The sequence below is a fragment of the Protopterus annectens genome, chromosome 1.part0 (assembly GCF_019279795.1).
Source record: "Protopterus annectens isolate FY-2018-M chromosome 1.part0, PAN1.0, whole genome shotgun sequence".
NCBI lineage: Eukaryota > Metazoa > Chordata > Ceratodontiformes > Protopteridae > Protopterus > Protopterus annectens.
This window is the reverse complement of record NC_056725.1, coordinates 1,934,304,137-1,934,328,134: the sequence shown is the minus strand read 5'-3', so window position 1 is coordinate 1,934,328,134 and position 23,998 is coordinate 1,934,304,137. Positions and strand designations below refer to the sequence as shown.

The following is a 23,998-nucleotide window of genomic DNA, read 5'->3' as shown; positions in this document are numbered from 1 at the left end:
AGGGGGATGGACGGTGGAAGGAGTCTCAGCTAATTCCTTCTGGGTGGCAGCTGCCACCACCATGGCATCCACAGGGACTCCTTTGGATAGAAATTCCTTATCAGGAGGAGCAGACAAAAATTTATTGGGTCTCCTGGGGACTGGTTCCACAGAGTCAGATGTTTCCCACACCCTTCGACAAACCAAATCCAGAAGCTCGAAGGGTGGAGATACCCAGGAGGCAGAGGGCTGAGCACCAAAGGCCTTCAGGAAGACCGACTCCTCCTTGGAGGGGGCTTTGGATGGCCAGTCACCTCTTTGCTTCAAAATCTCTAGGATGTCAGAGAAAGAAGCATCCTCAGAGGATGACTTAGGGGACCCCTCCGATTCCTTGAGGTCGGTGTCTGATGTGAGAGACTCATCCTGGGAATCTATGTGCTTCCTCATGCACATTTTCTTTCTGGGTGGCTCCTCAGGCAAAAACTCTGAGGGGCCCTCAAAAATATGGGGACCACTCGTGGGGGTACCGAGGCCTTGGGCCTCCGCTGTCCAGAGATAGATGGCAATCAGAGACCTGCACCGGTGTTGTAGGGGAGAGAATGACTGACCTGTATGATTCCACTGACAACCTGGCCAGCTCGCTCCGCATGGCCGCGAAGGCTGGTCCTCCCGTATCCAAAGTACGACCAGCCTCCAAAGCCGAGACAGGAGTCAGGCTTCCCTGCGCCGAAGCGCAGAGAGGGAGACTAAGAGCCGAGTGGTATCCTGAAGCCTCTCCCTCGGGTCCAACAAAGAATCCTGAGTCCTGAACCCCATGGAAGGCGCTGACATGGTCGAAGCTGACGTCGGAACCGATAAGCCAGGAGGGGCCATCGGAACCGACCTAGGGACATCACACGGAACCGAGCACTCCGGTTCCGAAAGCTGAGATGTGCTCAGAGGAGGAAGTATCGATGCAGGTCGAGGGACTGGCTCCGGAGCCGACTGGGTCGGAGTGGAGAACAATTTTGCCAGTATGGTGACTGAAGAAGTCTCTGCACCACTCTATCGACGTCCACATCTGATAAGGTCCTGGAAGATTTGGAGGATAGGGACGGAGATCGAGACCTCCTCTCTGAAGGGGACCTACGAGAAGGGGATTCTGGCCTAATGCTAGGCGACCGGCTCTGAACAGGCTCCAAGAAAACTGGAGCCGAAGCAGGTTCCTTGACCACTGACACTTCCTGCGGCCCTGAGGACAATGGAGCCGAGGATGTAGATGAAGACTTTGCTATTTTCTCCGGTGGCTCTGAGGAGACTGATGGAGCCAGAGATCGCTTTTTTGCTTTTGAAGATTTTGCCTTAGAGCTGGAAGCACTCTCCAGACCCTCCTCAAAGGAGGGTTTCAGAAGTCCCTTCAAAATCAATTTGTTTTTCCTTTCCTGAAGAACATGCAGACTAAAGGCATGACAGAAACTACAGGATTCCTGGAGATGAATCGCTCCCAGACAGTACACACAGAGTGTCCATCAGTAATGGACATTTTATAACTACACTTGGAGCACTTCTTGAAGTCCGAGGGCTTATGCTCCTTAGTATCTTTGGACATAGTTAACCAACAACAAGTAACTAACTGAAAAAAAGACCAACAGTCAAACAGCCACAAGCACAGGAACAAGCCAAACAACAGACAGAACACCACAAAGATCTGTAATTTAAACGATCCTCAGACACAAATACAAGGGGGGAGGACTAATTCCTCTAATTAAAACGGTTTTAGTCTAAGGGAAAACTTTAGCACACAAGGAAAGCAAGAGGACAGACTAGGTCCTCTAACTGAAATGGGCCTAGCCCGTTGGAAACAGCTAGTGGGATACCACAGAATACGCAATCAAGAAAAAACACAACTTTTTCACAATACAGACAAGAACACACACTATAGCTATTAAAATAGCTTTTTTTGCAAAAAACTTCTCTGATATAAGAAAAAAGGGTACCTAGCCACAGCCAAGAGTGAGACCACATCCGAGCTACACGAGCGGCAAACAAGATCTGGGGATAGAGAGCAGTGCGGCATGGGATACCATTTTAGCCCAGCCAATGGAAAGACTTTGAGCTAAAAAGTATGGCCGAGTCCGGGTAAAAATGTAGGCAAGATTGGACTACATAACATCTTAATATTGAGTGAGTTAGTGGGAGATTGGATTGTGGCCCAGTTAATGTTCATGTCCCCCAGGATTATGGTTTCATGAGTAATGTTGGTAGAGACCCAGGAGAGAATATCTTCAAGGGATGAGATATTGTCGCCAGGGGGAATATAGAGGGAGAGAACAAATATGTTTATGCTTGCTTAGGTGGAGTAGGACTGGTATTATTTCTGCCTTGCCAAATTTGAGAAAGGGTTTGGTACAGGGAGTGACTAAGAGGGATGTCGAGTAAAGGAGTGCTACACCACCTCCCTTTTTTTGTGTTCTGTCATTCCTTAACATGCGATAGTTGGAAGAAGTTATTTCAGAATCTTGTATGTAGAACTTAAGCTAGGTTTCTGAGACAGAGAGAATATCGGGCTGGTTATGTAGAAGCCAGGCATGAAGGTTTGGAATTTTGTTACACAGGCACTGAGCATTTAGAGCTGAAAAGTGGAGGGGTTTGCCTACTGCTTGGGGTATTGGATGCAGTGTGGTAGAGGGGCCTGGGTTTGGGTGCATGTCCCTGGAAAGAAGGATAGAGATAAGATGATGGATGAGGTATTTGGTTTGTTTGGGGTGTAGTATACAGGTAGAGAGCATTGTGGACATTAGACTAGTGTAGTTGGGAACAGTGTTTTTAGAGTTAGGTAGGAGTCTACAGGGGAAGAGTATGTTAGTGTTGAGGGAGAAGAGACTGGGAGATATATGAGTAATAGTAGATGTGTACCTTGTAGAGGATGGGGTAGTGGTGTGAAATGGGGGGTGGTTTGCATTAGTATGTTGGGTGATATAAGTTAGGTAAGTTAAGGTAATTAGAAGTATTATTTGAGTAAGTAGGGACAGAGATTTGAGGGTCATGATGTTGGTTATTTGAGTAGAAGTAGGGGGCGAGTTAAGTTGTGAAGTTAGTTTGAGTAAGAGATTATGGTTTAGGTTAATTGTTTAGTAGTTTATCAGGATAAGTTGTGTTTGGCAGTAAACCTTGAAAGGTAAGCTTACTATAATGGGTGAACTATGGAAGGAGATTTTGGGGATATGATGGGTAGTCTGGATTGGATGGTGGAAGTGATGGGAGTAGCTAGCTAAGTAGTTTGGATTGGATGGTGGAAGTGGTAGGAGTGGCTAGCTAAGTATAAGTGTAAGGGTATTGGGGTGAGATTTGGGGGTAGGGTAGGGGAGCAGAGTGAGCCCGTAGGGCAAACGGAGCAGGTAGAGCCAAGGAAAGGAAGAATCAAGGTCAAAAGTGAAAAACAATCAGTGGAGTGTAAGGTAAGTTCAGACGAAAGTATGCAAGGGGTAAGGGATATTCTAGTGGTGGTATAGGGAAAGGATTAGAGTGGTTCAGAGAGGTAAAAGATGGCACCACAGGAAGAAAGGCAAAGTTATAGAGTCTAGGGGAGGGGTTGGAAAAAAAAGAAAGTGAAAGAAACTGGGGGAGAGGTTGGAATAGAGACTGGAGATGGATATCACTGTGGCCTAGCTGGTTGGAACCAGTACTGACAGGGTCAGGTCAGCAGTGTGAAACAGGACTGAAACAATTAGAAAGGAAGCAATTGTGAAAATCAGACCTGAAGAGGAAATGAGAGCAAGCCAGAGACATAAATGTTGCCAATATAAGTTTAAAAGCAGGAGACAAAGGGAACAGAAGACATACTAGGGGTTAAACAACACTCTAGACTGTGGCTTGCAACATTAAACCTGCATATACTGGAACTATTGAGAGTTAAAACAACATTAAACTAAAAGCTCTTGGTACTATTAGTTAAAACAGCAAGGAATGTGGCAGACTGCTGTCATTGTGTTGCCAGGTGGTGACCAAAGTAAGTTACTATAGCCAGAAAAACTAACCTGTATGTATGCTCATCTGCCCTGTACACACCCCTGTTAAAATGCCAGCTTCTTGTGATATAAAAAAATGAGACTGCAATAAATCATTTCAAAACTTTTCCCACCTTTATTGCGACCTAAAACCTGTACAATTCAACTGAAAAACAAACAAATCTGTTAGGGGAAAAATATAAAAAGTAAAAAACATACAATAAGCTGGTTGCATAGATGTGCACACCCTTAAACTAATACTTTGTTGAAGCACCTTTTGATTTAATTACAGCATTCAGTCTTCTTGGGTACACACCTGCCATCAATTAAAGAGACTAACTCCAAATATAGTTCAGCTCTCCTAGTAGGATTTTCCTGACATTTACTCAGTTGCCTGCTACAGCAAAGGTTGAGGTTCACAGAGAGCTTACAAAGCATCAAAGGGGTCTCATTATTGAAAGGTATCAGTCAGGAGAAGGGTACAAACAAATTTTACAGCATAGGATATACCATGGAACACAGTGAAGGCAGTCATCAAAAAGTGGAGAAAATATGGAACAGTGACATTGCAAAGAACTGGACATTGATAAAAAGACAAGACAAAAACTGGTCAGGGAGGCTGCCAAGAGACCTACAGCAACACTGAAGGAGTTGCAGGAATTTCTGGCAAGTACTTGTGTACTACATGTGACAACAATCTCCCATATTTTCCATATGTCTGGACTATGGGGTAGGGTTGCAAGACGGAAGGTCTTTTCTTACACAAAGAACATCCAGGCCCAGCTAAAATTTGCAAAACAATACATCAAGTCTCCCAAAAGCATGTGGGAAAATGTCTTATGGTCTGGTGAGACAAAGGTTGAACATTTTGGCCACAATTCGGAAAGGCACATTTGGGGCAAAAACAACACTTTGCATCACCAAAAGAACACCATCCCCACAGTGAAGCATGGTGGTGGCAGTATCATGCTTTGGGGTTGCTTTTCTTCAGCTGGAACCGGGCTTTAGTCAAGGTGGAGGGAATTATGTACAGTTCCAAATACCAGTCACTTTTGGTCCAAAACATTCAGGCGTCTGCTAGAAAGCTGAAGATGAGGAGGAATTTCACCTTTCAACATGACAATGACACCAAGCGTACATCCAAATCAAGAAAAGAATGGCTTCACCAGAAGAAAATTAAAGTTTTGGAATGGCCAAGCCAGAGCCCAGACCTAAATCTAACAGAAAATCTGTGGCATGAACTGAAGAGGGCTGTGCACAAAAGATGCCCTCACAATCTGACAGATTTGGAGTGCTTTTGCAAGGAAGAGTGGGCAAATATTGCGAAGTCAAGATGCGCCATGCTGATCAACTCCTACCCAAGAAGACTGAATGCTGTAATTAAATCACAAGGTGCTTTACCAAAGTATTAGTTTAAGGGTGTGCACACTTATGCAACCAGCTTATTGTACATTTTTTATTTTTTATATTTTTCCCATAACAGATTTGTTTTTCAATTGAATTGTACAGGCTATAGGTCACATTAAACGTGGGAAAAGTTTTGAAATGATTTATTGTGGTCTCATTTTTTTACATCACAAAAACCTGGCATTTTAACAGGGATATGTACACTTTTTATATCCACTGTATGGATTCACTTCTTATTTTTGATAGATCAAAATCCCGAGGGTTCAGAATATTGAATTCAGAATGTCAGGATCTTGGAATCTCAATATTAAGACCCCCCCCCCAAAAAAAAAGCAGTAAACACATCACAAAACATGTTTCTGCAGGGGGGCAAGCCTCCCTGCACCACCCACATCCCCGCTACTTAAATATACCAATTCCAAGATCGCACTACAGCGAGGAAAAGGGAGATCTCCCGTTACATGCTGTATGCCGATCTCCGTTCAGGATTTTGAAGTTTTACAAGTTCGATCATATGGTCTTTGATCATATGAATTTTGAAGTTTCAAGCTTCGAAATTCTGAAAGGGAAGGAAGAGTGGTCCCGCTACACAAGGGTGGGGCCACAACTGACCCTGGGAACTACTGACCAATAAGCCTGACCAGTTTGATTCGTAAGGCTATGGAGTGAATCATTATGGAACTCATAAATGGAGAGATTGTGAACCTCCAGTCGCTGGACCCCACACAGTTCGGCTTCGTCAAGGGTAGATCATGCCTCCTGAACCTGGTGGGTTTCTTTGAGACAGTTACTCAGGCTATAGATAAGGGAAGGGAGGTACACACGGCTTACCTTGACCTTGCAAAAGCATTTGACACCATTCCCCATTCAGGTATTATTGATAAGCTCACCAGCCTGGGCATAAACCCTTATGTCACAAGATGGATAGCAAACTGGCTCTCAGACAGATCCCATAAAGTAAGAGTAGCGGGATCTATGTCCGAATCCAGACCAGTAATGAGTGGTGTGCCTCAGGGCTCTGTCCTGGGGCCCCTCCTGTTTGGCATATACTTCTCAGAAGTACAGGCAAGCATGGAAGGGCTGTGGCTGACTAAGTTTGCGGATGACTGCAAACTGGGTGCTATAACAGAGTCTCCGGCCGACATGGAGATTCTCCAGAAGGGCCTAAATGAGACTGATGCATGGTGTCAAAGCCATGGTCTCAAGCTAAATGCAAAAAAATGCATAGTAATCCCCTTTGGAAAAAACAGAGTACCCGCAAACTACAACACAGGAGGTAATCCCCTGAAATCTGAAGAAGAAATAAGGGATCTAGGGACCCAAGAAGATGGTCAGCTTTCCTTTGATAACCATGTTGCCAAAGTGGTTAGAAAATCCTTCTATGTGACCCATCTGATCACGAAAGGGTTCGCATCAAGATCTAAGGATGTAATGGTGCCCCTCTACTCTTCCCTCATCAGACCCATTATTGAGTACAATACACCAACTGGAATGTACCTGGCTAGACATCTTCAGCAGCTGGAGAGACCACAAAGGTACCTAACCAGGAGGATTACTGGCCTCAAACAGTTGCCCTATGCAGCACGATTGAAAATGCTAAGACTGTTCTCTGTTGCATACTGCTTTCTCAGAGGTGATCTCTGTCTAACATACAGAGCCATGTCCAACCCAGAATTGTTGAACATGCTCCACCTTAGCAAAACCAAATCTACTCGAGCTACACGCTCTAGGGATATAAACCTCAACACAGCAATGAATAGAACATGCTGGAGGGATATAATCCCTTCGCAGAGACTTCCCTTACTATGGAACAGGGTCCCGATCTACATAAGACAGAGCCCCTCACTATCATCTTCAAGAGGAACCTTGATGAGTGGATGGGTAACAGAAAGTTCAGACCGGGGATCACACCAACAGCACTACTAGATAGGGGCCAAGGGTACTAGCTGCTAGTACAAGGGTCTAGGGAACTACTAAAGGGGCAGTGAATACCGCACAACGTGGCTGGGCTAATATATGCCTTCAGGCAGATAGTCCAGTACCAACCTATGAACCTAAGAAACTGTTGCAGAAAAGAGGAAAATCCCAGGATGCAAAAAACTCCCTCACCAGCCTCAGTAAGAAGCTGAGATCCCTCATAAAATCCTCAAAAGCTAGTTACGAAAATAAAATTGCCAAAGATTCCAAAGACAACCACAAGGCATTCGATAGTTATGTCAAGAATCTAAATGGCAATGCTCAGATCTGCTCTGAGCTACAACAGAATGGCATTAAATATACTGATCCCAAGGATATTGCCAATATCCTGGCAGATCGATTTAGTGCCAACTTCACTCCCCTCTCACCCCCTAAATGGCCCATCTCAATACAAAAAGATTGCCAAATTCTGATAATCACAGCCACACAGGTAGAAACAGCACTCTCCAAAGCTAAGAATACAGCATCCATGGGACCAGATGACATCCCAGGCTGTGTACTACATGAACTACAAAATTAACTGGCACCCCACCTAAGTGTCATGCTTAATCATAGCCTCACCTCAGGCTTCATGCCCACTGAGTGGCGCACAGCTACAGTTATCCCGATCCACAAGGGAGGTTCCAACTTGGATCCCAGGAACTACCGCCCCATCAATCTGACAAGCCTGATCTGCAAGGGCATGGAACGCATTATCATGGAACTTATAAACAAAGACATTGGCAACCTCCAGACACTGGACCCCACCCAGTTTGGGTTTGTGAAGGGCTGATCTTGTCTCCTGAATCTGACTGACTTCTTTGAATCAGTCTCCAGAGCTGTGGACGAGGGTAAGGAGGTCCACACAGCCTATCTGGACTTCGCCAAGGCCTTCGACACCATCCCCCACTCTGGAATCATAGATAAACTTACTAAGCTGGGCATAAATCCCTACGTCAATCGATGGGTTTCCAACTGGCTTACTGACAGATCCCAGACTGTAAAAGTAGTCGACACCAAGTCCAGCTTCAGACAAGTGACAAGTGGAGTATCTCAGGGTTCAGTCCTGGGACCACTCTTGTTTGGCATCTACTTCTCTGAAGTACAGGCCAACACTAAGGGACTCTGGCTAACAAAGTTTGCAGATGACTGCAAACTGGGAGCCATTACTGAATCCCCAAATGATGTGGATAGTCTACAAAAGGACCTTACAGAAACAGATGCCTGGTACCAGCCTTACAGAAACAGATGCCTGGTGCCAGAGCCATGGGCTCAAGCTTAATGCCAAAAAATGTATAGTCATCCCCTTTGGAAAAAAAACATGTGCCCATGAACTACTAGGTGGCAGGACACTAAACATCGAAAGTGTGATGAGAGACTTAGGGACACAAGTGGACAGTGGTCTCACTTTCGATAACCACATCGCCACAACAGTCAGGAAATCTTTCTACGTTGCACACGTCATCACTAAGGGCTTTTCATCCAGAAAAAAGGAGGTCATTGTCCCACTGTACTCATCCCTCATTAGACCCATTATAGAGTATAATGCCCCATCTGGTATGTACCTCACAAGACATCTGCAATAGCTGGAAAGGCCACAGAAACACCTCACTAAAAGAATCACAGGCCTAAAGCAGATGCCATATGCTGACCATCTAAAAAAACTCCAGCTATACTCTGTGGCATATCGTCTACTCAGAGGCGATCTCTGCTTAACATACAAGGCCATGTCAAACCCTGTGCTGTTGGACATGCTCCACTTATAGAAATCCCAATCCCTCAGAGCCACATGCTCCAGGGATCTAAACCTTATCATCACAATGAACAAAACATGCTGGAGGGATAGGTTCCTGACCCACAGACTCCCCATACTCTGGAATAGACTGCCCGTACATGTCAAGCAGAGCACCTCATTGGCCCTCTTCAAAAGGAACCTTGATGATTGGAAGAGACATAGGAAATTCACCCCGGGGATCATGTCAGTCGTCCTGCTATACAGGGGCCCAGAGAAGTAAATATTGTGGGAAAAATTTTCCAGGGAATTGTTATGGCTAGGCTTGCATAGGCCTTACGGCCGATAGCCTAGTACCAACCTATGAACCTATGAACATATATATATATATATATATATATATATATATATATATATATACACACATATACACATATACACGTACACAATCACACACAAACACACACACACACACATATATATATATATATATATATATATATATATATATATATATATATGTGTGTGTGTGCATGTACACACACACACACACACACATATATCTATATATATATATATATATATATATATATATATATATATATATACACAGAGAGAGAGAGAGAGAGACGTTTATAAAATAACTGTATAGAAACTGCAGCACCAAACCAAAATAAACTCAGGATGAACTCTGAAAACAAGAAAACAACCCCCCTTGGTGGACCATCAGTATAAATATGTTGTACAACAGAAGACAGAAAAGCCCAAAGTAAGAAGGGCTATGCAAAAAATGCAAAAAACTCCTTCACCAAGTCTGAACAACCATCTCAGAGGATTAATTAAGTCTACCAAAGCCAATTTTGAGGCAAAAGTTGCCTCCCAGGATGAAAATAACACAAGGCATTTTTCAGTTGTGTATGCAGGCTTAATGCGAACACCCAACAGTGTGTTGAACTAATAACAAATGGAACTCCCTATAATGAACTGGAGGATATAGAAAATTTGCAATAAATTTAGCTCCAGTTTCACCCTGTCACCCCTACCTATACCACAAAAAATACCCCCTACCATTTCTCCCCCCAATTATCACGAAAGAGCAGGTCCTCACTGCACTCTCCAAAGCTAAAAACACTGCACTGATGCATCCTGATAATATACCAGGACACCTCCTAAATAGGTTAAAACATGACCTGTCTGGACCACTAGAATCTCTATTCAACCACAGCTTCCAGACAGGCTTCATCCCTAGGGAATGGAGGACTGCATCGGTCATCCCTCTACACAAAGGGTCACCATCAACATACCTAGGGAACTACAGACTCATATATTTGGCTAGTCTTATATGCAAGGCCACCAAGTAGAAGTCAACCTCTGACAGGCCGTACTACTAGCTAACACCCACTCCTCCTCATCTCACTTTACAGCAGCTGATTTCAGCCTCCAGTTAAGTACACTTCCTATCCCTGATTCTATTAATAATATTTCCTCTCCCTCTAACCTTTGACCTCCCTGTTTATTTACACTTTCCATTTCAAAGCAATCAAAGCTAATACGTTGTATCCCTACTTGACAAACTAAAAACTGAATCACCTGCTGGTCCTAACAATCTTCTCCCATGGTTCTCATTACTTATGTGAGGACTGCATAGTCCCACAGCTTGTTCACATTTATAACCTCTGCTTAATTCACAACATCATGACAGATATCTGGAAAACAGCCACTGCTAAACCCCTCACCAAAAAACTAACCCATCCCACACCACTGACTTCTGTCTCATCTTCATTCTTCCCATAACTGGTAAAATCCTGGACAAAATTAATTTACAATCAACTCACCCATTGCATCTCCCAATATAATCTACTATCCTTAAAACAACATGGTGTTTGGGGTTGTAGGAGCATTTCTATAGTATTCTAGACACTTACTGATAACATCCTCCTGACTGTACAAAGGCCTCCTCAGTGGAGCCATCTTTATTAACCTCACCAGACCTTTCAATCTGGTTGACCATAACATTCTGTTAGATCATCTAAGTGAAACTGGAATTAGTCAAGATACAACTCTCTGCTTAAAATGTATTTTATTTATTTATTTTACATTTGTTAACCGGGTTAGTCTGACTGAGCTTTTGGCTCATTTTCAGCAGAGACCCGGGGAGAAAAGCTCCTCAGTGAAAAAACTATTTTAATTTTAGTAACTAAGTATTAACAATCAGCTTTAGGCTCTTTTCAGCAGAGACCTGGGGAGAAAAGCTCCTCAGAGAATACAATTTTAAAAACAAAGTATTAACAATCAGCAGAAGAATATGAGACTTGTTACAAACAAAGTATTTACAATCAGCAAAAGAATATGAGACTTGTTACAATATCATTTAAACTACTTTGTACTTCTCTTTTCTACCCTCTCTTTAAAGGACTCCATCAGGGCTCCATTCTGGCGCCTGTTCTGTTTTCTATTTTTATTAATAAACTATTACTTGACCTCCCTCACCTCTCTCTTACATTATGTTGATGACATGATCTTCATTCAAACCTGACCTCTTTAGCTATAAAACAACTACAAGCTGACTTCCTTTCTCTTATCAAATGGCTGAATAACAAAAAGCTAATGCTGAACACTTCCAGAACTAAAGTAATGCTGTTTGGTACCTCCCCTAAATGATAGAAAAACTCCCAATCACTTCTTACCCGTGACCATTACGACAACCCCAATGGTCAAGTCATCTCCTTCAAATACCTCAGTATGTGGCTTTATACAACACTGAACTTTCACCTTCACCTAGAATAAATATGTAATAAAATTAAATCTATCTTATTTTTGGCCTTTCTCTCCAGACTAACCAGGAATGTCATAGGCAAAGGCATTTTACTAGCCAAGGTTGAATATGGACTTCCACTGATTGCAGCATCAGAGAAAAACTCCTCCATTATCCAAATTAAAAGTAACACTATCTGCCGTTGCATTACCCTCTCCCCTAGAAATGAGCATCATTGTATCATGCTTAAATAAAACCAACTGGCTACCTGTTTAATAACATGCCAATCTGCTTCTTGGATCCCAACTCTATAAGCTCTTCAAAGAATACTATTGTACTTTCCTTGGCTTCAACCTCTTCAGATGACCCCTCAGTTACAATCAAAGAAGTCTTAACCACTCTGTTACACTTCTCAATGTCCCAGAATCAAACTCCATTGCACTAACCATGCCTACTCCTTCCTAGGCCCCAAACTTTGTGAATCTCTCCCTACTAACCTTAAAGACCTCATATTGTACCTACCATTTCATGCTGAGCTTAAAGACCATATCTGAGTCAATTTGCAAATGCTTTCTCACTGAACACATCCTCCAATCCCCTCTTTCCTCTTCATCAGTCAGGCACATTTGTCTTTCTCACTTCAAGAGCCCTTTGGAGCCGAACCAGATGAAGAGGCTGGAGAGGAGGGTTTTGGTTGACCAGTTGCTGAATCCAGGTCGGACTGAAAGGCTGACGATTAACCCCTGCTCCGCTAACTTGCACTTCTTCTCAGCTAACACCCTGGAACTAAAGCCATGGCAAATCGCACAGACCTCTTGTAAGTGTACCTCACCCAAACAGTACACGCAAGTAGAGTGCCCATCAGTAATGGACATCTTCTGGTTACATTCTGGGCACCTCTTAAAACCAGATTTAGCCTTTTCTGACATGTTAAAGTAATCACACAACAACCACAACAACCAAAAAATAAGCCTAACCAGCTAAGTATAAGGAGGCAGCTAATTGTAAACTGTAAAGAAGCCCTACAGGCTAAGGAAAACAAAAGAGCCAAAAAACGGCCAAAGCCTAACTGGCTAACAACAAAAAAAAAATGCACCAAAAACTGCAGAGCCTAACTCGGCTTGGGATAGAACAACCAGAAACACAGGACCAAGCCCAACAAGAGAGAAATAAATATCTGCTAACTATAAAAATCAGAAGGAATGGATTAGCAGAAACAGCAAATATAGTAAACTATCTGACTAAGTAACAAAGCAATTAAACTTTTTGGAAAATTTCCACTGAAAAGTACACAAAACATATCTCGCCGATGGCCAAGAGCTGTAGAGAACACCCGATCAGTTGCAGCGGCAAACTAGATCTGGGGAATGTAGTGGTGCATTGTGGGATAGGACTTTGGCCTCAAGCTGTTTTGAGACCTCGAGCTTTGCTATTTGGCTGAATCAGAGCCAATGGTCAGCCCCGAATCCATCAGTAAGAATGAAGGTGAGATTAAAAAACTTTACATCAAAAGTTCTAAATCCAGCCACAGACCAACAGCAGTATATTCAAATAAACATGCAGAAACCTGTGGCTGCAGAATTTAATGACAATGACTTACCATATTTGCATCAATGACCTGTCCCAGGCCAGACTTTGTCCTTTCAAACAAAGCCATCAGGATACCCATGGCACACATGAGACCTCCACCACCAAAATCTGCAACAAGGTTTAAAGGAGCGTAAGGATTTTCTTCTTTTCTGCCAAGTCTTGACAGTAAACCTGAGCAATGTAAAAACAACAATAAATATTAAGGTAATGGGAAAAATTCACTTGATGAACTATACTGCACAAACATGCAAGCGCAACCGTATCACTAGTTTAGAACTTAACATTTAAAAATTACACCTCAATCCCTTCTCTTAAGAAAAAGTTGCAGCAGAAAAATGGACAGCAAAACATCTGGCAAAAACAAACATATTTACTATTTCTTTATTAAATACAGTTAAGATAGTGAAATATTAAATATCAGTTTGTAAGGTTAAGGGTTCTGAAATATCAGAGCATATCAGCATGTAAGGATGTGTATGGGTGTGTTAAGCACTCACTGTACTGACAGGTCGGTATTGATAGTTTTGTCTACATCAATCAGCAAGACTAAAGCAGACAGGACTTAGCAAAGCATCTAAAACTTTTCCCAACTACCTGACTCTTCTCTCCTTAACAACAATGCTGTACAAAATCAGCACCCTCTCCAGATTTCAGGTAAACCACACTATATAAGGATAGAATACAATCACACCCAAAACAAATACCTTCCAGGCCCTGATTGAGGCTGGGTGAAAAAGGGTGGCTATGCCGATGAAGATGCAGCTACTGACACAGATCTATTTTTGTGGTATGCACACAACTTTTGCATCTGGTATTTGTAGTTCCTCCTTCATTCCTTCATCATCCAGTTGTTAAACAGAGTCTCAAGCTTATCCTCCTCTGTGAATCCTCATGCAAGCATGCCCCTAATAACTGTGGCTCTCAGAAGGACCTCACAGTAATTTATAAAAGCTGTTATGCCCGTGCCCTGGCCCAGCAATCAAGGAGCCTCAATCCTCACCACTAACACCAGTGAGGGGCGTCTCATACAGGAGGAAAGGATAACAAATACACACAGTAAATGCAATTTCTCTTAAGAGCACACAGAGATCACAGTCAGTCCGGGGCTGATCGCTCCCTTGCTCTCCAGGTCCCCAATAAGACTCCCCACTGGCACAGCTATAGTGTCCAGATCTCAGCCAGCTGGGCAAGCTAAAATCTCCAGCACCCTCTCTGTTCAACCAGTGCTTCGTGTCCCTGCCCAAGTAGCTGACACACACACTTTGAGATAAGAGTTAATATAACCACGCAGACACTTCTGGGGAAGGCTGGCACACGTTCTCCAGCTGTGCCCCTTTTCCCAGACTATACGGTAGAAATCACTGCCACCACCCAGCTAATATTTATCAGCTACTCACAGTCCCTTAACAGGGTGTCCAATTATTACTGTGCAATATTATTATCCAATTTGTAGTATAAATAAACAGTCAAGGCTTATTAGAGTGACTTGGTACAGGATCCCTATATATATGCAATGTACTCTTAGAGCTTAACTTATCTCTACACAAAACAGCCACAGTTGAAATGTTTTAAAATAGTTAATAATAAATAATAAAACACAAGACAATACTTCTTACTACACAGTTCTAGTCAAGAGATCAGAGATCACATAGAAATACTTAAAATAATTCAGTAGTACAGTTCTGACATCACAGAAAAAACACAGTCTAATATTTCTAGTTTCTAGCTATTTCTAAGAGAAAACACAAGTCTAAGATAACTTACATATAGAACACAGGCACAGTGCTGATTAGTTGGATGGTCAAGACAAAAATGCTTACTGCCCCCTGATTCTCTCTGTTTTTAAAATCACATTCCTGGTTCCCATTACATCATTCTTCATTCTCTGGGTTCCCAGCTAACAGAAAATACATTCACATTCTTAACATCTCCTTTTGTTATCTTGCAGCTGGTCAGGAAGCAGAGCAATAAAAATATGTTTGCATGTTTAAATCTAGCAATTTAACTCTTGGTTAAAACAATAGAAAGAATGTCTTTACCTAGACAGGCCGGAGCTGACTTTAGATCAAAGGATCACAACATGCTATACTTGGGTCAGCAGAGTGCAGTGTTGTTCCATTTTTGTAACATTTTTTTTTCCATTTAAGACAACAAGCCTGTGGCTTACATTAATATTTACAGATGACAGAGTTATCTATAAAATTCTATCTGGATAGGCTGGCAGCCTTCACAAAAGTATTTAGTGATGCTCATGTAGCTGATGCACAAATATCATTCCAGGACACATTCCTAAAAAAAGACTTGTGAGGTAGGCACAGCTCTGGCTGAGTGAGTTCTGGGTTCAGAAGGTACAGATTTATTGTATTTGAGATAAAATAACTTAATACAGTCATACTGCCATTTTGACAAAATCAGACTGTAAAAAGTACAGTTGTGTACACTTACCATAAATGTAGATCTTTGAGTGTATTCCCTGTTGCAGTCATTACATTTGGGTAATCTGCTGGCAGGTTGCCCTCAGTAGACCTGAATTCCAAAGTCTTGGGTCCTGTGTCGGCTGCTGTCTTCTCTTCCATGACGTCAGGTCATCAGGGGTATAAAACAAGCAGCCAACGCCATTTTCTTTAGTTTTTCTTGCTCCAGATGTTAGGTGCCCCCAAAAAGGTAGCAAAAATATATATATAAAAACTATATATACATGCATCAATACAAACTTTACCTTCATCTACAAGCAAATACACCACATAGGTTGTAGAAGATAGAGAAGGAAAGATAAACTCCAGAATGAAAGGGGGATGGCGAGCGGGTAACCTGGACTGCAACAGTGAATACACTCGAACATCTACATTTATGGTAAGTGTACACAACTGTACTATGTTCTTCATATTTCACTGTTGCAGTCATTACATTTGGGTAGAATCCCAAAGCTATGGATGGGAGGCTGGTGCTAAACAGCATTAGGTGTGGCTATAAGGTCCTGCAGAACCGCAGTGGCAAAGCCTGCCCTGGACTTAGAGTGGACAGGCAAATGATAATGCTTTGTAAAGGTGTCAACAGAATTCCAAGTAGCAGCCTCTAGAATGTCTTTGGTTGGTACTCCTCTGAGAAAGGATTAGCTGCAGCTCTGGTGGAATGAGACCTAATGCCCTTGGGCACAGGTTTGCCATGGTGCAAGTAGCAGAAACAAATGCAGTGGTGTTAGAAAAATATGTATTATTGTGTGTATTAGCAATATACTTAGTGCATTTAGAACTTGAAAAGGGTTAACACATTTATTCTATTTCATACTGCATAAATCTGTACAAACTGCAGGTGCTTTCTGACCTTGTACTGATAGCTAAAATCTTGCTTGTGCCTTGGAAATTTACTGAGAAGCAGGTGATTTCTGCTTGCATTATGAAAATAATGAATAGAACAATACTACTTGTATGAAACTTAGACAAGAAGTTCCGCTGTGCCATGAGAAAATACACAGCTGTAGAAGTTACAGATAATTAGTACAAAGCCTGCTTGAAAATATGAACTGCAATCAGCATTTGCTTGTATCTGAATTAGAAAAGTACCTCGAAAAGTAACACTGTACAATAGACGCTTGTAAACGGATTAATGGTCACCAAGGCCAGGTTGTTTTTCTGAAAAGTTTCTCACAAATCTAGTCATGTCAGCAGAAAATCTGAAGTAACATCTGCTGTAGAACAATGCTAAAAGTTGTGCTTGATTACATCAGCTTAGAAGGCCATGTCTTGTAAAATAGTATAAGAATGAACATACTTCCTGTTAGTAGTTAGACAAATCCTTGTATTTGCATGTTTTTGTCTCATTGCTGCAAGTAAATTAAAGTGCCTTAACTGAACCTTACGTGTATTGGTCTTTGAAGTTTTTTTCCTTTGACAGATTGGTCCTTCGGACCGGAAACCTTCACTTCGCCTCGGATCAGACAGGCCAGGTGGCTTGAAACCATACGGGGAAGAAACCACATCGGTTCTTCTTATTTGAAAAATCCTCTGACTGAATTATTGCACAAACGAGGCCAGCCACTTTCTGATCTGTGACTGAAGGATGGGTTTACTCGAACCAGGTGATCAATCACGAAGGCTCAGGTAAGGTGAATCTACCTTCTTTTTCTGTTTTAGATCAGGGACTAGATCTGTATTTGTTCTGTTAAGACTTTGTTTATAAGTCAGGGACAGAAAGATTACTGTCTTGTCATAGATCAGGGAAACAGAGCAGGTAGGTAGTCATTCTGAAGAGACTATAAAAACATCCGTGGTACCACGTTAAAAATAAAGTGTTACGTAATGATTAAAAGGGTAGAACAAAAATGGGTAATAATTGTACAAAAAGGTCCCAAAATCCGCCATTAACCGAAGACGCAAAATACATGCAGTCACAGCGTGCTGATAATATTAAATACTACTCAAAATGGGTTAATAAGTATGAATTTGATGGTAAACTAGAAAAATCCTCACTTGTCAAACTTGTCAAACAGATTAAAACCGATTCTGGAGGTCGGGTAAAGAAGCAACGTCAGTTAGGAATTCCTCGGGCACACAGGTGGATTGAGGAAGTAAACCGAAGGGAACAAAAGAGTAATAATTCAAAAGCAATGTTTTTAGATAAGGAGGACAATAACTTAGTAATAGCATCAGCCCTTCCGCCTCCCTTACCAGAATATGAGACAAGTGAACAAGTTAGTCCACCGCCGCGATATCCTACTGTCATTGTAAGTAGAGACACTACAAAAGCGAAATCGTTTGTTAGAGATCCCGTCGAGACCAGGTCTCGAACATGGGCAGGAAACTCAAAAGGGGACATTGAGTTACCTCAAATGGGTAGAAATTCACGATTTATGAGTGAAGAAGAAATATGCCCACTTATAGAAGTGCCTAATCCTCAGGCAGGGCAAGAAGGTCAGGACCCAACTATTCTACTGTATAGACCCTGGACTCCGGAAGACAACCGGAAAGCCACTGAGGGAATTCCCCATCCAAAAGTTAATTTTAGAAAGTTCTTAGAAGATTTGCAAGGAATGAGGCTGAGTTATAATTTAAATGGAGAAAAGGTAGAAAAAGTAGTATTGTGGGACCAGACTGGCACATGATTAGTGGCGACTGGAATCGCCATGATATTGCACTCAGGCCCCTCCCACATAGCAGCGCAGAGTTAGACAACAGAGTGGAAGGTCTTACAGACCGAATCTCTGAAAAATGGAAGCCTAGGGCAGACTGGACTTGCATTAATCAATGCATCCAACAGTAAAGCTGAAGCTATTGACCGATATTATGCCAGACTATTAGAATGTTTTAATAACCACTGTGGAATGCAGGTTCCTGAAGATCAGACACACGATTCCCCATATGAGCAGCAGTTAAAGAATGCATTTTTGAAAGGCAGTATTGCACCTATAAGCAGCTTTATTACAAAACACATGGTAGATCATCGTACAAGCAGGTTACAATCATTGCTTGAATATGCTAGACATGCCGAAAGGCATTTTAATAGCAAAAAGAAAAAGAAAGCCCAAGTATTTTCTGTAGAAGATGGAGCAGAAGTATATGTAGTACAGTCCGGGAAAAAGGGCAAGAAAAATGCCCAGGGAAACAAACAATGGGCAAAAGAAAAGGGGTGAATGTTTTAAATGCGGTAAGAAAGGACACTTGGCAAGGGATTGCAAGAAAAACAAGAAGGCAACCGCGGAGGATAAGGAGGGTGAGGACTGACTATATGATAGTCAGGAATCACTAGAAGGGGATAGTGGAGAAAGGACAAATGAGTATGTGATAGAGGGAGTAGAGAATGTGACAGAAGAAATAGAGGAAGTGCAAGAAGTCACGGATAGTGAAGAAAATGAAATACTGGATTTGACTTTATTGAGCTTAGAGCTCTATTTAGCAGACACAAAACCAGAAGTTACACTCCTGGTAGAAGGGAGGGAAGTCAGATTCTTGTGTGACTCAGGGGCATCACGGACCCTGGTACATCCCTCCAAACTGCCAGAGAATTCAGAGTCACCTGATTACATATTAGTGAAAGCAGCTAATGGACAGCTGTATCGGGAGCCCCTCTCCCATAATATTGTGATAACTGATCCTGTTTCAGGACTGACCCAGAAAAGCAAAATTGTTGTATCTGCAAAATGCCCAGTAAACCTCTTGGGCAGAGACCTTATGCAGCTATTTGGTATAGCAGTAGTTCCGACTATGCAGGGTATGGAAGCACAGCGACAAATTGATACCTTTGCAGTGAAATCGGAGGGTGAAATGTTTTATTGGTACAGCCAGGACTTGGTTACGACTGGTCCAGGAGTGGTGACCAAGGAGTTGATGAACGTAGCAGTCAGCAAGTTCCACTCCATTGACATTGATAAACAGCATTTGTTGCACTGTACTCTGTATTATTGTAATACACCAGGACCTGATCAGGAATATGAGCAAAATTGTTTAGAAATCGTGCAAACAGATTGGTATTACGTAATCTGTACTGGGACACAGAAGGGAACAGTGTAACCAGCTGTTCATTGCCCCAGGAGTTCTTTGCACTTTATAAATCTAATTGATTACCACATGTTAGCTTAACTAAGGACAAGAATGTAAAATGGGTAGACTTAGGAGAAAAAGTCACGAGATGGGAAAAACAGAGTTAGAACTGTCAGAACAGGGAATACAAGTGCAGAAGCTGAATTGGAGAACTCAGACCCACCCAGCTGTACACTTGCAGTCTAGCAAGGATAGCTGATTGGCACTCCTATTGAAGGAGGAAGAGAATGCCTTACAGAATATACCAGAAAATCTCTGGTCAACAGGAAAATCAGATGTAGGACTTAGTCGTACAGCAGGACCAGTTATTATTACGCCAAAGTCAGCATTTAGACCACAAAAGAGACAACATCCCTTAAGAAAAGATGCAGAGGTAGGAATCAAACCTATTATAGCAGCTTTACTTAAGGAAGGGGTGCTGGTGGAATCTCCTGATTCATCATGTAACACACCCTTATTTCCTGTTAAGAAAGTGAATGGAGAGTGGCGGATGGTCCAAGATTTACAAGCTGTAAATAACACAGTAATACCAAGGGCACCTACGGTGCCAGACCCACACACCCTGTTGAATGATTTAAAACCCCAACAGAAATATTTTTCTGTGGTAGATATCAGCAATGCGTTCTTTTCGATACCGATACACCCTGACAGCCAGCATTGGTTTGCATTCACATTTCAGGGGAAAAGGTATACATATACATGACTACCACAGGGGTATTGTGAAAGTCCAACAATATTCTCACAAGAAATGGCAAGCAACTTGGCGGGATTTACCCCACCAAGAGGTAGTCAGATTTTGCTTTATGTTGATGATATCCTGCTGGCATCCCACACCCAGCAAAATTGTAAAGAGGATACCATAGCGCTATTACAATTTTTAGCCACTGAAGGACATAAAGGAAACAAAAATAAACTGCAGCTTTGGAAAAAACAAGTTAAATACCTACGATATGTAATATCCAAGGAAAGTAGGACATTAGATGAGGACAGAAGAATAGCAATTTTGCAAGCACCAAAACCCACTACCAAAAAGGAAATGATGTCCTTCCTGGGTACGACTAATTTTTGTCGGAGTTGGATTCCAAACTATGCCTTGGAATCTGCACCGTTGACTAACCTGATCTATAAAAAGCCTATGGCAGCACAGGATTTATTACAAAGGATACCAGAAGCAGAATCTGCTTTCTGCAAATTGAAACAGTTAATAGCATCCTCATTAGTTTTGTGATTACCAAACTATCATAAACGTTTTTTCCAAACTGTAGACTGTAAGCAAGGTTATATGACATCAATGTTAACACAGCAGCATGGGGACAAGCAATGCCCTAGTGCTTATTATTCATCACAACTGGACCCAGTGGCACGGTCTTTACCTCACTGTTTACAGGCAGTAGTTGCAGCTGCAATGGCAGTACAGGCTTCGGCCTCAGTAGTGTTGCTCCACCCTCTCACATTGAGAGTGCCTCATGCAGTCGCGATTATTTTACTACAAGAAAAGGTAGCATATCTTTCCCCTGCTAGGCATCTTTCCTGTATGACTATATTGTTGAGCCAACCTCATATGACAATTGAACGATGTACAACTTTGAACCCTTCTACCTTGCTCCCAACCCCTGCAGATGGCACACCACACAGCTGCCTGCAGGTGATTGAGCAAAAGACACTGCCTAGAAAAGATCTCACGGATGTTCCCTTGGATGATGCTGAGGTGACATACTACGTGGACGGCTCATGCAAAAGGGGTCCTGCAGGACAGAACCTAGTAGGATATGCAGTAGTTTCTGATACTGACATTATAGAAGTGAAATCTTTACTACATAGTTTATCTGCACAGGCAGCAGAATTGATTGTCTTGACACGGGCATGTACCTTAGCAAAGGGTAAATGTGTGAACATTTTTACTGACAGCCAGTATGCTTTTTCTACTGTACATGTTTTTGTGCAACAGTGGAAAAATCGAGGAATGATAACATCTACTGGCAAACCAATCAATCATGCACAGTTTATTTTAGATCTTTTAGAATCTATTCAGTTACCTCAGAAACTAGCTATTTGTAAATGCACAGCTCATACCAAGCAACAGGACAGGATTTCAAAACGTAATGCGAGAGCTGATACAGCTGCAAAGCAGGCAGCTTCAGAAGTATTTCTTTTGAATAAGGAACTACAACCCTCTGAGATTTTAGACTTAGAAATGTTAAAGACAATGCAAACACTTACTACGCAAACTGAAAAACAAAGATGCGTAAAACGAGGAGCAATTCTCGAAAAGGGGCTGTACATCTCTAAAGAAGGAAAACCGATATTGCCATCTAATTTGTTTAGATATGCAGCTTTGTTGAGCCATGGGCAGTGCCATGTCTCAACAGGGGGATGGTACAGCTGGTGAACCAAGTGTTCATGACGCACGGATTTACAAACTACTCTAAAAAATGTTGTTCGTTATGCCACATCTGTAATAAACATCATGCACAAGGGGCGTTAAAGCCCAAGCAAGGGAGTTTTCCTACACCACCGTATCCGTTTCATACTATTTGTATGGATTTCATAGAGTTGAATAAATGTGAAAATAAGAAGTATTGTCTTGTCATTGTAGATATGTTTTCCAGATGGGCGGAAGCCTTTCCAACTAAAAATCCAGATGCTATGACTGTGGCCAAGGTGCTCGTTAAAGAAATTATCCCTAGATTCGGCATTCTGGAAAGGATCTACAGTGACAATGGCACACACTTCGTGAATCAGACCATACAGCAGTTAAGTAAACATTTTTGTATTTCTCTAAAAAATCATTGTGCGTATCACCCACAATCAGCAGGGCTAGTAGAGAGGCATAATGGGATTTTAAAGAGTAAGCTAAGAAAATTAATAACAGAAATGCAGAGAAACTGGGTGTACTGTCTGCCACTGGCACTGTTGAGCATGAGAACTGTTCCGAATGCTAAAGGACTGACTCCTTTTGAAAAGCTCTTTGGAAGGGCTTACTATATACCTCAGTGGAAATCTCTCATGCCCACGGACCAGGAAGCTGACAGTACATTAGCAGAGTATATGCGTAATTTGTTAAATTCTAAACATTTCTTGCAGTTAAATTCTGTTTCAGATAAAGAACGAACCAGACCGTCAGAAGTGGCAGTGCCCCCTGGAGCGTGGATCTGGCTGAAGATAGTTAAGAAGAAAAATTGGGCATCTCCGAAGTGGGAAGGTCCATATCAAGTGCTTTTGTCAACACCCACTGCAGTCAAAATTGCAGAGCATGCCTCCTGGATCCACATGACACACTGTAAATTAGTTAAAAACTTTGAACTGGACAAAAATCTTGTTACATGCCAAGAGCAAAACTTATACAGTCCAGAAGATACAGGAATGCAGAACAACCCTTTCCTCAGAAGTATTGCATAATCATCCTGTTAACTGTATTAGTGACAATAATCTTTTTGTTGTGGCCTTTTCTTTTCCCAGCCATGCAGACTGAACTGAATAAACGTGAAGCCTTACTCATAAACTGGCATCCAAACTTTTACACTTACCAGGCAATTAAATATGTGTATGCTGAGACTTTCAATGTTTCGAATTGTTGGATTTGCACAGCTTTGCCGACAGCATACGGGGGGGTTATTAATGACTACAGTCCCCCTAGGGGTCAATGAGACCTGGGAGAACTTGATTTATGATACCTCAACCATTAGAGCACAAGATCAAATAGCATTGCACTTGTCTGTTCCACAAAAAGGAACTGTGTGTTTTTATAAAAATGATACTGTTCAGGTGGGTTGGAGCAATTGCAATGTGACTGTTCCTTATAGATGTTACACTAAAGGTAACAAAGTAGATCTTTATTGTAGTACAAACTATGATTCATTTCTTGGATTGATGCACAAAACACTTGATGAAGTAAAACATAATTCTTTTCTTTATAAACAGCTGTCTATAATTGATAGAAAAATGTTTCATGCAGGGTAAGTGTATATTCATAGCAAGGTTACTACTAAAGTAGAGGACTGTTATTTTGTGTGTGGCAGAAAGGCGTACAAATGGTTATGTGAGAATTGGTCCGGCA

General features: G+C 42.0%; 1 protein-coding gene across 1 annotated transcript in view; it reads right to left on the bottom strand.

Moving 5' to 3' along the window:
* The window catches only part of AMACR (alpha-methylacyl-CoA racemase), an 832,230-nt gene that overhangs the window by 263,049 nt on the left and 545,183 nt on the right, over window positions 1-23,998 (bottom strand). The window contains exon 4 of the mRNA XM_044070225.1: window positions 13,416-13,576. Coding sequence (XP_043926160.1) covers window positions 13,416-13,576 — 161 coding nt within the window. The remainder of the gene's footprint in view (window positions 1-13,415; window positions 13,577-23,998) is intronic.